This window comes from Ambystoma mexicanum, chromosome 3q (assembly GCF_040938575.1).
Source record: "Ambystoma mexicanum isolate Mex_15411 chromosome 3q, UKY_AmexF1_1, whole genome shotgun sequence".
Lineage (NCBI taxonomy): Eukaryota > Metazoa > Chordata > Amphibia > Caudata > Ambystomatidae > Ambystoma > Ambystoma mexicanum.
Window position 1 is genome coordinate 1,214,334,704 of NC_090926.1, and position 15,731 is coordinate 1,214,350,434.

At 46.9% G+C, this 15,731-nt stretch overlaps 1 protein-coding gene across 2 annotated transcripts in view; it reads left to right on the top strand.

The window, feature by feature from the left end:
- Positions 1-15,731, top strand: part of TYK2 (tyrosine kinase 2) — a 1,212,497-nt gene that overhangs the window by 843,263 nt on the left and 353,503 nt on the right. For both annotated transcript variants that reach the window (XM_069604089.1, XM_069604090.1), the window contains exon 12: positions 14,836-15,006. In XM_069604089.1, coding sequence (XP_069460190.1) covers positions 14,836-15,006 — 171 coding nt within the window. The remainder of the gene's footprint in view (positions 1-14,835; positions 15,007-15,731) is intronic.

Genomic DNA, 15,731 nt, shown 5'->3' on the forward strand with positions numbered 1-15,731 from the left:
CTCCGATGAGGGCGACGACAATCTGCCTGAAGACTATTATTCAGACCACGAAGGGGGTCAGGGACCCATGTCTGTAGATGGGGTCACCACAAGGCGAACCCAGTCCTCCACCTCGCCAGAAGAGGCACACCAGTCCGGAGCCTCCACCTCACACTCGTTCCACGACTCAGCCCAGGGACATGTCTTTGGGCATTCTGACCATGCTGCACACACTTGTATCAGAGATTCAACAGAGACTGCCGCCCACACCGGGCCTTCTCCGTCTAGGAGTCCCCCAAGAGTGCTTCCCTGGAGCCCTCTGTGCAAACCCCAAGCGCAGGTCAAAGGACCCTGCTGGTCCAAGGCGTCAACCGACACCACCGCCTACACTTCTGGACATAGCCCTGACTGGGGATCCTGCCACGGGCACTGTTACAGCGGCTATTGCAATGAATACCGACGAAGCTGATGACTTTGTACCAGCTGGCGGGGAGCCAGTGGGCACGGATGATCCACACAGGGCCTCTTCACTGGATGAGGTCGGCTCTTTTCATGCTATGATTTCCAGGGCCTCTGAACTTTTTCAATTGGTGCCTGAGGAGACAAAAAGGACGGATTGCTTTACCAACGGCGTGAGTCCAGACGGAAGACCATGTCCGTTCCCTTGCTAGATGATATCTGGGATGAGTGCTTGGCCCTAATGAAGAATCCGAGCACTGCTCCACTCAAGTAGGATAGGCTTGAGAAATACAGAGTAACGAACTCGGCCCCCAAGTACCTGAGGTTCCTGCCTTCACCCGACTCTGTGGTCTCGGCTGCAGCCAGGAAATGCTTGGCGAACCTGTTGTCCTTGTCCATGGTGCCCCCGGACCAAGAGGGGAAGAAGCTGGGCGCGATGGGGAAAAGGATCATCTATACTGCTGCCAACATCATTAAGGCCACTAATGCCCTAGCCATTTTGTCCCGCCATGTTCGGGAACTATGGTATAAATTGGGCCCTATTGTAGACTTCTTACCTACAAGAAGGTAGACGCTCTGGCACTGTTCCAGGAGGGGCAGGGGGAGTGGCCTCGGACCACACCATTACCGTGGCGGTGGTCATGGCGGACACCGGTTTCTGTCAAATGGGCAACAGAGTGTCTCTTCGTCGGCAGGGATGGCTGAAAGCCACCAACTTCAGACGGGACGTTCAGTCAAAAGTGTTGGACATGCCATTTGATGGAGAGAACCGCTTTGGCAAGACAATCAATGAGTCTCTGCAAATTATCAAGGTAGCTATCAAGACGTTGTGTTCACAGGGTATCCTACAGCAACGTCAGTTGTCGTCCTTTTCGTTCTTTGAGAGGAAAGCCCGGCAGGTCCTCCAAGGGATATTCCACCCCTTATCGACAGCCTTCCCGCTCCATGACTCAAGAAGCCTAAAGAGATCGATCACAGGCATACAGCAGCATAGGACAGCATCGGCGCCGCCTGCAGGACAGGGGCCTAAACCCCCCAGTGGGAGGCGGCTGGCGAGGTTCATCAGCACGGGGACGACCATCAGCACCGACAGATGGATGCTGGACAATCTCGAACACATTGGAGTTCTAATGCAGGCGTCCTTGTATTCCCCTGGTGGCTCTACAAGAATAACACGTGGCACAACAGCTGTTGCAGGAGGTCCACGCCATGTTAAAGAATGGAGCGATAGAATCCGTCCACCAGCGCCTCAGGGGCCTCAGAGTGTACTTCAGATACTTTCTCGTCTGAAAGATGTCAGGAGGGTGGAGGCCGATCCTGGACCTGAGACGCCTCAATAAGTACTTGAAGTCACAGAAATTCAGGATGGTCACGTTGCAGCATGTTCTCCACCAACTGGCGTCTGTGGATCTGGAGGACGCCTACTTCCATGTCCCCATCCACTGGAAGCACTGCAAGTTCCTGTGGTTCATGGTCCAGGGGCGACACTATCAGTTCAAGGTTCTCCACTTCGGCGTGTAATGGGCCCCAAGGGTCTTTACAAAGTGCTTGGCTCCAATGGCGGCGCATCTTCGTCTCGAGGGCATCCGCATCTTCGTCTTGAGGTCATCCGCATCTACTCTTACCTGGATGATTGACTCGTAGGAACCCGCTCCCATGCTCTGTCGAGGCAGCACATGGCGAGGACCTGTCCTGCTTGGAGCCATTGCAGAATGCTCTGTTTCTCGGAGCCCAACTCAACACAGTAACTTGTCTGGTGTTTGCCTCGGAAGTGAGGGTGATAGCCATCCTGGGGGAGGTGCAGTGCCTGTCGTCTGCGTGGGTAACTACTGTGTGAGCCATCAAGTCACTGTGTATTCTGCATTGTGTCCTCCTGCATCAACCTCGTCTTCATTTGCAGACTACAGATGATGCCTCTCCAGGAGTTTCTGGATGCGAGGTGGCTGCAGGTCTCGGGATCCTGGATGGACAAGATCATCCTCAACAAGGAGTTTCGATGAGCAATACAGTCGTGGGGCGTGTGCTCTCATCTCACGCAAGGGGCCCCATTCCAAGTCCCTCCTTACCAAATGACAGCCACCACGGGTGCTTCTCTGGAAGTTTGGGGAGCACACACCTGATAGTTGCACACCAGAGGCCTCTAGCTGGCAGAAGAAAACACCCTCCACATCAACGTCCTGGACCTTCGGGCCGTCTACTGGGCCCTCAAGTCCTTCCTGCTATCGCTGAGGGGCAAGATGGTGAGGATTTCTATGGACAGCACCACCACCATGTTCTACATGTCATGATGCCTACCCCCGGGCATCCGGATCAAGCCCATCAGCCCCGGGAGCAGGCATCCAGATATTTAATAAAATCCCAGCAGCCCCGGCTGGGGGCTGTCTGGTTTCAGTCCTGGCGCCTTAGGCGCCAGGCTCATAATAGAAATCAGTCCTGGCGCCATAGGGGCCAGGCTCATAGTCCTTACTTACCTCATGCAGACCATGCTGCAAATGAATCCAAGCCAACGTGAGGCCTGGATGGGACTATTTTACTACAGGGACTATTTTTTTAATCGGGTGTGGTTCTAGGGACTTCTTACCTGGAACTACTTTGGAGGCTATTTAAACCACGCCCGAACAGCAGCATATGCTTCGCGTTATTCTGCATCCAGCAGCGTAACGCTCACCGTGCCTGCAGTCAGCATCCAGTCTTCAACCACGCCCGTCTCGAATCCAGAGCTCCTAGCAATAGAAGAAAGAAGAAGGAAAGGTTAGAAAACAGATATTATTTCAATCCTTACCTGAATTCCGGATCCATCACGTCTTCGAACTTGAAAAGGACATTATTCTACACGTGTCGCATCGCCAGCTGCAGCGCGACGCGCCATACTCACCAGTCCTCACAGCATTTTTCGATCCGGCGCAGCCTCCATCATTTTCTTCGCCGAATTCCACCATCTAGGGGACAAAAGAAACATAAGGTGAGCCGAGAGAGCCAATAAATACAACCTCTCCACCATAGACTTACCTGATTAACTACCGGGGACATTATTCTGTAACAAACCGCAACTTCTTACGCCGCACCTGTAAGGAGAGAGAAACCAGCAATTTAAACACACGCATCTTTTACCGGACAGTGTTGGGTAATACAGACTCTTACCTGAACACCATCAGCTGCCACAAGACAATCTTCCCTTGGACCCAGCTGCAACACATGAAAGGAATGAACAAGAGTGAAAATCGGACATATTGAACTCTTTCAACTTTATACGTACGGGTTCTCGCCTGGAACCTCGGAGTCAATATTCATCCGGAACTCTTCCAACGCCTTCAAACCAGTGAAGTAACTGGTATCTACGCGCCCCTGCATTCCAAGCAGGATGGAGAGCTCATCATTTACAAACATAAGGTGAGCTTACTGAAAGTGAATATCGGTGGTGATTAGTGGGGAGAACAGTGGGGTGCCATTACTAGAATCCACGGGTGGCTAAATCCCTTTCTCCACTTGCAGGAGAATACTTCTACGGGTCAAGCAGACGAGATTAGGCGGTCCAGTCCAGTCTGTCATCTCTGCACTACGCTTCACGTTGGAGGAGGTTGCAGCTGTCCGGGTCCGATTGACACCCCTGTGGGAGCCAAGTCAGCGTAACAATCCAGTAGCAGGGCGGGACGCGCTCTCTGGCTCTCTCCAGGGAGGCCCAAGATATGTTGTGCTGGGCCATTCGTCAGGACATGTTTCTCGTCCTTTTACACCTGGCAGGCACCAAGAACACCATTGCAGACTTGCTCCTCAGGGAGATACGTTCTTGCCACGAATGGGAGCTTCGCCAGGACCAGGTGGATCTTATATTTCACAAATGGGTTCAACCCCAGATCGACCTTTTCATGACGTTGATGAATTCCAAGAATCAGACGTTCACAAGCATGTTCCGGCAGCATGGGGAATGTGTTCCCTTTTTCGTGGGACTTTTCCTATACGCTTTAACTCTGTTCTGACTTGTGCTACCACAGATCAACACACTCGGTGTCACTGTAAAATGATACTTGTCGCCCCCTGGCGTGGCCGCAACAAATCTGGTATCCAGACCTGCTAAGGTTGTCAGCGGCTCTGTCCATCAGGCTGCCACTACTACCCGATCTTCTCTCCAGAGAGGGAGGGGTGATTCTGCACCACGACCCACCATCGCTGAGCCTCAGGGCCTGGCTCCTGCAGCACTAGAATTTGGGCATTATTCTTTACCTGCGGAGTCTAAGGACTTCTGACCAGAGACACTTCAACGTTGGCATGCTAAAGCCAAAAGTGGAAGCGTTTTGCTGTGTGGTGCCAGGCTCAGAAGATTACTCACCTGCGAGTCACAGCCCGGCTCCTCATGCGCCCAGATACCTAAGGGTTTGGCGCGCTATACCAATAAATAAACTAAACTAAACCTCTTACAATACCTGCTTTCCTTGGCCAAGGCTGGCCATGGCCACCATATCCCGTTACAGCAGGACTCTGGGTAGGCCTTCCCTATCGTTGCACAGACTTGTCAAGGAGTTCCTCAAAATCCTCTTCAGGACTTGGTGGAGGCTTCTTCCCCAGCTAGGGAACTCAATGTGGTCTTGACTAAACTCATGGATGCGCTCTTGGAGCCGGTGCATCAAGCCCCGTCAAGTTTCTCTCGTGGAAGACGGCTTTCCTCGTAGCAATCACCTCAGCCAGGTGTGTCGAGGAGATTCAGGCACTGTCTTGCAAACAGCCATACTTTATGTCGAAGGTTCCGTCGGAGTTCCATCTCAACGAGGCTTTGGTGGTGCCTTTCTTCTTCACAAATCCATCGTCGCCAGCAGATAGGGCGTGGCATTTGCTGGTTGTTGCTCGTGTCTTGAAGTTTTACGTGACACGCAAGAGTTTTCGGAAGACTTTTTAGTTGTTCAATTTTGGACCTGTGAATCACGGAAAGACCTTCCATTCCAGTTGGCTCTCCAGCTGCATCATGCACTGTGATCGTCTGGGTAACAGATCGCTTCCAGGTCGGTTCAGAGCCCACACCACCAGAGCCATCGCTGAAACGACAGCATTTCTCTATAGTATGCCCCTGCTCAACATTTGCAGGGCTGCTATGTGGAGGTCCACGCACACCTTCATGAGGTTCTACTGCGTCGACAGGGATTCCAGGAAGGAGTCCAGAGTGTGCTAGCGGTGCTACACCACCTGTAAATTTGAGGTCAGTCTGTTCAAGGGGTCAGTGTTTTTACTTCTGTTAAGCCATGCCACCTCTACTGGTTGTGTATATGTACTGCTGTGTAATCGTTATTCATGAGCATGTGAATCCATGCCAGACCCCATGTTGGAGAAGGATTACGTTACTTTCCTGAAACTCTTGTTCTCCAGCATGGGTCTGGCATGGATTCACATGCAAACCCTCCCTCCTTCCCCTCTGTGGCCCTTCTTGGTTCATACTGCCGTTTTAGGTGCTTACCAAATCTGATGATGGTCACCAGGGGTGGGCTTAGGGAGAGGACTGTCATTGGACGCGAACAGTATGACCGGAAGGACAGTGATTGGTTTAGAGGAGAAAAACAGTTTTCAAGCTAATGTGAAATTGTTTTTACTTTACTGAGGATTCCCAGCCTGACAACAGGGAATATTCATAAAAATGTGAATCCATGCCAGAGAACCCTAATTGCCATGATGTGGGTAAGACTGCACTGCTGGAGTGCCAGACTAAGGGGAGTCCCAGCTGTAGTCCTCAACCTGCCATGGCCTCCCACCTTCCTAGCCCAGATGTCCCTTCTTTCTATATGTAGAGTCAGTACAAATGCCAGGCATGCCTACTATCTAGTGCTAAACTGAACTAACAGCGAGGACCTAAATGCAACAGCCTTTTCTATTTCACTATCTCTGGGAATTACCAATGGCACCCGGTTCTGATGTTCTCGAGGCAATCAAAGTTATGATTCCTCCTTCTTTTTCTCTCGCTCCTGCTCCCTCCTCCTACTTCCTCCATTCCCTTCTCACTCTTTCTTTCTTACTACCTCTTCACCCCCCCCACCCTCTCTCTACTCCCTTCTCTATCCATTTCCAGTCTTCCTCACTCTTATCCATGCTCTCTCTCCCTCGCTATTTACCTTACCAGTTGGTCCCTCTGTTTCTCACTCTCTTCCTTGCTCCCTTTTATGACTACTCCCACCTATTTTCCGACCTCTGCCTACTATACCCGTCTCCCCTCTCTTCCATCCTCACTCCCACACTCACTTTCTCTCCCTTAACCAGTCTCACCTTGTAAGCCCACTCTCCAGTCTATCACCCATTCCAACACACAACCTCATAACAAGTACTCCATTCTCACACTCGGTACCTCTCCCACATACTCAAAACCTCACTCTACACTATGCCATCCACTTGGTCATTTGGCCCTCCACCTCTACAGACCTCACGCAAACTCCCTTCAACCGTTTCTAACCCCTTTCAAACCCCTTCTTAGCCCCACCGTTATTTCCTGCAGAGGTGGTTGTGGGGTTACTGTTGCTGCGTATCAGTTTTCCTGGCCACTCGCGCCCATTTCCTGCTGTCCTGGGAAGTCTGCGTTCTTGCCGATAACATGAAGGTGATGAAGGGAGCGAGAGCTGTGTTCAGCGTTGGTGTTTCTGCCTGCAGAACTGCATTCTGGACCTAGTAGTCCTGTTAGAAACAAGAAAAGACTTCTGTCAGATATGAGACTGCAAGGCACGGTGTAACAGACAGTGGTACCAAGTGCCAGGCACAGTTAAGGGTTTGAGGGGGGGGGCGTCAGGGACTGGGGCCCTCCCAACTCTGTCACCCCGCCTTTTCGGTAGGAATGACTCTGGCATACGCCATGGTAGGCCACTTACCCAGGTTGAAGAGGGGGATGCCTCCCCCTGATAGAGTTAAGACCCTAACCCTGTCATACCGTGTAATGGTGAACGCTGGGAAATGAGACCGGGAAGTGGGAAAGGAGTAAAGGTTAATCTCTATTGTCCAGGAGACATACATTCTTGGCAACTTGTGAGTCAATTGATTGAATGATCAGTGTTTGGTGATATGAGAAAGTGTGTCACGTTGCCTCGCAACAGGCTATCAAATTAATTATAGTGATATTCACCCATCTATAGTGAGAATATGTACCTTGAGCGCCTTATCCAGGTTTTATTCAGTAGACCGCGTGAATCCCAAATGTAGATGTCCGACAAACAGGGTAGATTGTCATGAATAGCGGTTGGACTTACCACTGTTGTGTGTCTTCTTAGGGGTATGAAGAGATAAAGCCGGTGCCCTGGAGGAAGCCAACTTGTCACAGTGGTAGGTGCAAGGCTACTGTGGGGCATCCCAAACTGTCCCAAAACAGGGGAACCCTAGCAAATCCCCCCCCCCAGATATAAGGAGGGACGCCACAGGGAGGAGCTGAAGAATCACAGACTAGTCAGGAACAGTGAGATGTCCAGGCAGGGCAGGTGCAACTATACGGTTAATCAGGAGGGTAATATACAGGGAAGCCAATAGAAGAAGCAAACAGGGAAGAACAAGGAGGCTATGGAACTAAGGAAGAGATGAGGAAATATGGGAAGGGGAACAATACTACTGACAGAAGGGGCGGGGTGTTCAGAAACACGCAAAAGTAAACCTCAGGGTGCCTGAAGCATGGTGTGCAGTACACTCCGGGTTCCTCCAGTCTAAAAGTGTTGTGCTCACCATCTTGGAGGAAGTCACGGCGCCATCATCTTGGCAATACACTGGGTTGCTAAGGCCCGCCCTCTAGTCATAGCATAGCGGGCCCACAGGAAATGATGGAGACAGTGTACCATAACCTAGGTAGGGAGAGATATGCAGATGTCTCCCCTTCTGCATGCAGGAACCTTTTTGCACCCTTTTATCTGAAATATTCTGATGAAGTGAGTATAGACCTCATTACGAGTTTGGCGGTCTGGAATTAAGGGTGCCAGTAGCAACGTATCGCCATCCTTTCCGGACCACCACACTACAAGTCTGCCTGCAGGGGCCCCTGCAGGCAGACTTGTCATGGAAGTAACGGCACCATTAGCAACGGTACCGGTGCTTCCGTCTCCCCACTCCCATGGACAGTGAACTTAGGGTTTTGCATCTTGACGCAGCGATGATGCCAGAGCGGTTTGGCCTTTAATGTGAAAGGAAGTGGAAAATTAAATACAAAAAATACTATCTTTTTAATATAAAATGTATACAAAAATGAATATAACAATTAATATTTTTAATACAAAAATATATATATATATACAAATTAAAAAAATAAATATAGAAATGTATTCAAAATTCATGTTTTTATTTAAATATTTTTATTAAAATGTATTTCAAAATTGCTTTTTCTTTACATAAAATTAATTTAAAATGTGTATATAAAGTTGGCCCCAAAAATGTTTGATATCAATTTTGATATAAAATAAATATCCATGTTGGATGAACTGGACATAAAGTCTATATATAGTACACTCCAGATCTTTACGCTCCTTTGGCACCAACTCTCTGCGTGTCAAGCACTTCTCAAAACAACGAGCTGGTGGACGATCTATTTCCTCAGCTGGTTCCCTCCTCTGGAACAGCCTCCCCCTTCCGCTCCGTCTTTAGCCGGATCTTCTCAAATCCCGGAAGCCCCTTAAGACATTCCTTTTCACCTCCTCCTTCGCTCTCTCCCTCCCTTGATAAACACCGCAGTCGCTGAGATTGGTGACCAGGACCATCATGTATCCTTCTGGGTCATGCACCCTTCCCCCCCCCGACACCCATTTGCCTCCAGCCTCCGCCCACTTCCAGCACTTGCCTTTGGGCGCCCCCTTGGCTGTGCTGTCTCACAGGCCTGCACTTATTATGGGCAGTTGACCACTCTCACCAAGTGATCTCTGCCAGGCACTAAACAACTGCTTGCAACTTACCTCCTAGCACTTCCTCAGTGGAACACCTAGCACTTACCCCATTCCCTCATCCTTCTCCCTCTCTGCACGTGCACATTCTGAATGCTCACAATGGCTAGTAGGTACGCCTCTTTCTTTCTATTCATTGTTAGTATATTTGCCTTTCGTTCCCTTGTTCCCTCCCTGCTGCCCTCTGGGTGCTTTGAAACACAATTTACTTGATGTATTTGCACCTTACAAATGCGCAATAAAATAAAATAAAAATAGATGAGGTCAAAGAATTCCAGACAATCAACGGGGTCTATAAATAACCCGCTAGAGTTGAGTTAGCTTTATCGCCTAGAAACACTGGTGTAGAGGATGGCAGCCCAAAATACAAATGACAGAATGCATGCCATAGCAATAGTTTGGACTATTGTATAACTCTGGTGAGGCCACTTTAGCTATAAACAAACCGCTTTCATTATTTAAAAGAAACATGCATTGACAAATTAAATAGTTTGACTTTTGTATAGACTCTGTGCTACATACTCTGTCATTTGTATTTTGGGCCACCATCCTCTATTTAAGGTCTATATAAAATCTACTTCATTGTCACTAGGAGATAAAGCTAACTCAACCCTGATGATTATCTGGAATGAGATGACGTCATCTATAATATATAGAGACTTTGTCCAGTTCATATAACATTGATATACATTTTATATCAAAATAGATATAACATTTTTTTATATAAATTCAATTTTGGGGCCAACTTTATAAAAACATGTTATATTAATTCTATATAAAAAAAAAATTGTATATACATTTTTGTTAAATGTTTATTTTTTTAAATTAATGCTTTTAGTTTTTATTCAATCAAGAACAAACTTTTGCATTTTAAATTCACAATGTAAAAATCGCATTTCCTAAATAAAAACAATTAAAATCACTTTCACTTAAATGTTTATATAAAAAAATAATGTTAAATATCACTTTGTATTAATATCATTTCCTGATTCCTGTCATATTAAAGGCCAAACCCCTCTCTGACATCATTGCTGTGTCACGACGCAAAACCCTGTCTTCAGAGCTCACTTCATCCTCCACAGTCGACCAAGCGAGACCACAACACGCTGCTCCCGTGTTTACATCATTTTTATATAAAATGTATATTCAGTTTATATCAAAACTGATATAAATTATACCCACTTGGTATCAAATATACATTTGATATCAAAACATTTTGCTATCTTTTTTACATAATAAAATGTATATTAAATTGATATCAAAACTGTATCAAAAGGGGGCGGGACTAAAGACACAGAGGGGCGTGCCCACCTGTCAAAATTGTGCATTGTGAAAAAGGGGGCCCCATTAACTACTTACTTACTCCGCACGCCCCAAAGGGGATGGTTCTTTAGATGGAAAAGCTGCAAGGAAATGTGGTCACTTTTAAATAAGGGTGGGTTTTGAATTGTGGCTCCTCAAGAAGCAAAACCCTGGACCAGGCTTCTTGCAAGTTGTTAAAGGCTGCTCGGGCCTTTATTGAGATGGTTGAGATGTAATCTTCATAATCCAGACTTGTCTGCTTCTCACCGTATGCTGCTGTTACATAGTCCTGTTAAGAGGGCAGCATTGGATCATAAGTCCACAGCAGTGTAGCGTCTTTTTGCCAGCCTATATTTGCCCATCTACCTTGGGCGTTGTAGCCCTTATCATGAACTGAGTACTGCTCACGTGTATTACTACCTGTCACCTGGCTGCTTCAGAGCACTTGTCAGCTTTCGATCGAGCCAACAAGACATTAATGTGAAACAACTTAAGAAACCTGACGTGATCTAACCTGACATAACCAGCTAGTATATCATAACTGGCATCATGTTCCTAAAAGACAAAAGGAAGGAAACAATAAATAGACAAATACATGTAAATGAAAAAAGAGCAAACCTGGATTAAATCAAAAAACATAATTCGGTTACGAAATCACAATTGTTATGGGATAATCCAAAATGGAAAAAAACAGTGTTAAACAAAGTTAGATATACATACGTTGAGGGAGGAAGTGGCAGTCCAAACGGGTGTGTATGGGGACCAAGGGGAGGGGGCAGCCAACTTAAAAGCAATAGCAAGGTGTAAATTAAATCACAACTTCAAGTTAACATTGAAAGGCATAGATCCTTACAGACCCAATATCGTCCAAGTCCCAGCAGCCTAAACATGACATAAATTAGCATAATTTACGTTGAGGGAGGAAGTGGCAGTCCAAACGGGTGTGTATGGGGACCAAGGGGAGGGGGCAGCCAACTTAAAAGCAATAGCAAGGTGTAAATTAAATCACAACTTCAAGTTAACATTGAAAGGCATAGATCCTTACAGACCCAATATCGTCCAAGTCCCAGCAGCCTAAACATGACATAAATTAGCATAAGATTACATAGCGTTGCATACCAAACTGAAGAAACCATATCATTTCATCCACAGCACAGCACATCATCCTGGTGAAGATGTTGCATTAAAACAATTTGTAAAACAAAAGCACTTCAACGGTTGAATGTCCCAAATAAGATATTAAGTGTCTCACACCCCTATTCCCTCATCAGCCCTACCTCCCCCCACATTCGGACTTACAACTTGTAGATGTTAGGTATGTTTCTTGTAGTGTGATAGAAATTGAGATCTGTAGTGGAAGAAGAAGGACCCAGAAATCAAATGCCTCTTGCAACTCCTTTGCTTATTTTCACACTAAGACAAATTGTTCTTTTCTCTTTTCAAGAGGTGCTATGTCCAGACTACTAGAAAAACATGTGGGCCCTTTTATATCTAAAATAAGAGTAGGCTGGCAATTGAGACTAGCCTGATCATTTGAAATAAATGGTGGCTTCTAGAAATGGAAATATTTCTTTGATTTTGAATTTTGTATACCGCTTAAATAGCGGTGGAAATAGCCTTGAATAAACCAGATGCCCTATTTGACCTGGTCCAGTCGCTCTCCGGACAGCTTGCCCCCAGGTACCGCCTTCACAGAATCTACGTGACTCCCTTTCGTCTTTTTTTGTGGATAAACATATATACTTTTAGAGATAACATAAAAGACGAGGCTGAGCTACTATCCAGTGAAGGGGTAAAAGGGTACACATTGAGCCCCTTCACCTTTGGGCTCCTGGTCCACTTTTCCCCTTTTCTCTGATGCTGATATTTTGAGAGCTATTCAGCGCCTTAAGTCAGCTTCCTCGGCCGATGCCATTCCTTTAGCCCTTTTGAAGGAATCCTCAGACTAGTTGATTGCTCATATCACGTCTGCGGTCAATCTCTCCTTTGCCACTGGTATTATCCCATCTTCCCTGTAAGCATGCCCTAGTCATTCCTCTATTGAAAAAACCCTCCTCAGACCATGAGGTGCTAGCCAACTACCGGCCCATCTCTCTCCTGTCTTTTATGATGAAAGTACTGGCAGCTCTGGTCTCTCCTTTATTGTCCAACTTTCTAGAGTCTTCACAGTACTTCGATACCTTCCAATCAGGTTTCCGGCCAGGAAAAGGCACTAATTTGGTCCTTAATTCTGTGCTTGATGACCTGGTGCGATTGGCAGATCAGGGTGGAGTCGGAGCCGGCCTGCTTTTAGATCTGTTGGCGGCTTTCGATCACTCCACCCTGGTCTCCCACTTGTCGGCCGCTGGTCTGGCTGGGCAGGTTCTCGCTTGGTTTACGGCCTTTCTTGCCGACTGGTCAGTCTGTCTCTCTTCCCCCTTTCCGTTCCGCACCGGTCTCTCTCTTGTGGGGTCCCTCAGAGATCGGCACTCTCTCCTATTCTGTTTAATGTCTACATTAGACTCCTTCTGCTTCTCCTTCAAACTCACAGGTTTCGCTATTACTCTTATCCGGATGATACCCAGATCCTGGTCCGGCTGGACCTGACTCAGTCTGAGACTGCGGCACGACTAAGGAAGTGTCTTGGGGAGCTGGATGACATCCAACTAGCTTAAGCTTAACGCCAACAAAACAGAGGTGTTGGTTGTCAGGACCACCTCCCCTCATCTCTTCTGGATGGCCGATTTTTGGCCCCCGGTCAGAAATCTGGGGGTTAGACTCACTGCCTCCTTGACCATGGTTGAGCAGGTGGCTTCAGTCTGCAAGACTGGCCATTTTAAACTCTGGGTCCTGAGGAGGGTTTTTCCTTTCATTCCCGCAGTTTGCCAAGCCCCGGTGGTGGCCGCTCAATACTAGTATTGAGCGGCCTGTATTATTGTAACTTGCTTTATTTAGGGCAGCCCCTATATTTAACCAAGCTGTTACAACATCTCCAAATTGCAGCAGCAAGAGCCATCCTCGGCCCCCCTTTTGGCACTCACAGGTACCCTCTATTGAGGCAGCTTCACTGGCTTCCGGTGGAGGCTCGTATTGCGTTTAAATCCTTATGCATGGTTCATCGGGCCTTCTGCGGTATTGGAGCAGAGTATTTGCAGGCTAAATGTCTACATTATTCTCCCACCCGGTCCCTACGTTCCCAGTCAGCCCGTCTTATAGCAGTCCCACAATTTAGGCGGACTCGGCTAGGGTGTCATGCTTTTTCCTTTGTGGCTGCTAACGCCTGGAACAAACTCCCTCCTGCATTACGGAGCACCACTTTCCACTTCTGTTTTCGACAGAAACTAAAAACTCTTCTATTTTTGCTCTCATTTAAAACCTCCTTATGCCTTAGCGCCATGATGCCAATGGCGTACATGCGCTTTATTAAGTTCTGATAACATAACTTAAATGGTGACTAAGATTTTTTTTTTTTAAAGCACAGCTCATAACTCTACATTAAACAGACTGTACATTAGAGTACCATGGGGACAATTCCCAGGCTGCACGGCCCGTAGAGGGACCCTAAGAAGGACTGAGCCCAATAAACACCCTTGCTTTGAAAGCATTGAATGAGCGGCCATGGGGACACTTACCCGGATTGAAATAGAATGGATTGCTATGTAATGTAATGTGATATGTTATTTCAGAACATTTTTATATTACGTTAAAAAGTTTTTGTACTACACCCATCGAAAGCGTAAGTGACACTTTTGTCAAACAAGATACTTTTGTTTAAATCACTAGATAAACTTGACTGCTTCCACTCCATGTATTTTCATGACACTATATTTCTTTAGTTAATTATATCCTTTGTATTGGGTATAATTAGAGTCTTTTTGATAAAAGCTTAAACAGTGCATAGGTTTATGGTTTGCGTTGGTTGGATGCCTTTATTCATCAGTGTATTTCTGTCTATGGACTTTTTTTATTGCACATCTTTTGTCATTTCAATGCAACCAGATAAAACAAACTGATAGTCAAAGGGGCTACAATATGGTATAAGGTGATTTAAAAGTTTGTGTCTGGTTACAGAGGTTAACCCATCCAAGAAGTAATCCTGAAAAGGAAGAAAAATAGAACAAGCAGCGTTGCCAAGTCCCCAGAAAGAAAGAGCACTGTTGAAGAGATATGGATCCAGTGGGTCACCTTGTGTGTGTTTTCTAAGCCTAGTACTCTGATTAACCATGTTCTTGCTCCTCAGTGTGCTCACCTTGGGCAGGGCACCCGTACAAACATCTACGAGGGCTTTCTTCATGTGTACGAGCTCGGTGACGAGGAAGCAGAGTACTTTTCCACAGAGCAAAACAACAACAGCCGGGATCTCAGGGTGGTGCTGAAGATTCTTGACCCAAGTCACCGAGACATTGCACTGGTGAGTGTACATACTCTCCTTCGGACACCCAGGCATAAGGTAAAGGATGCGGCCAGTGCTTTTAAAACGCTGAGATAGTATTTGGGAATTTTTACTGGATGTGTCCATGTGAGAAGTGTGAGAGAGAAAAAATAGTGCAACTTCTTCATCTGTACAATACACCAAGTTGGGTTTCGGTAAATTCATATAAGCGTATGGGATGGCATAGGAAACAAAACAGGGCGGCATATCTGGCTTGAGCAAAGCAAATATTGAAGAGGTTGCCTCAACAAACTCAGCAGGATTTCTAAGAATCAGTTTCTTTCATAGTTCCACCTTCTGCCCCGTGAGCCCACTTCTCTTAAGGTATTGGAAAGGACTGATTCCTACCAGACCATGGGGTTTTAAACTAAAATCAAAGCGGTCAGCTAAGCGGAAAGTACCTGCTGTCCTAGTCCTGGTTCCTTAATATGATCTCAGGGACCTGCCTATCTAATACCCACTCCTCACCCCCATCACCCGGCTTTCTAGGGTATTACAGTTTTTACCTGCAATAATTTCTTTCCACTTGCCAGGGTTTTGTTGTTTGGCTGAAGTTATCACCCATAAGCCCCACCTCTCGGGCTAGTCCTCAGCAGGCTATGGCTTCTCCTTTGTAGCCCCGGCTTTTGCTGGGGTCCAAAATATAGTCTATTCAAAGATTTTGTCTTTCTCTCTTCCTTTAGATATGTCTCCAAGTGTCTCAA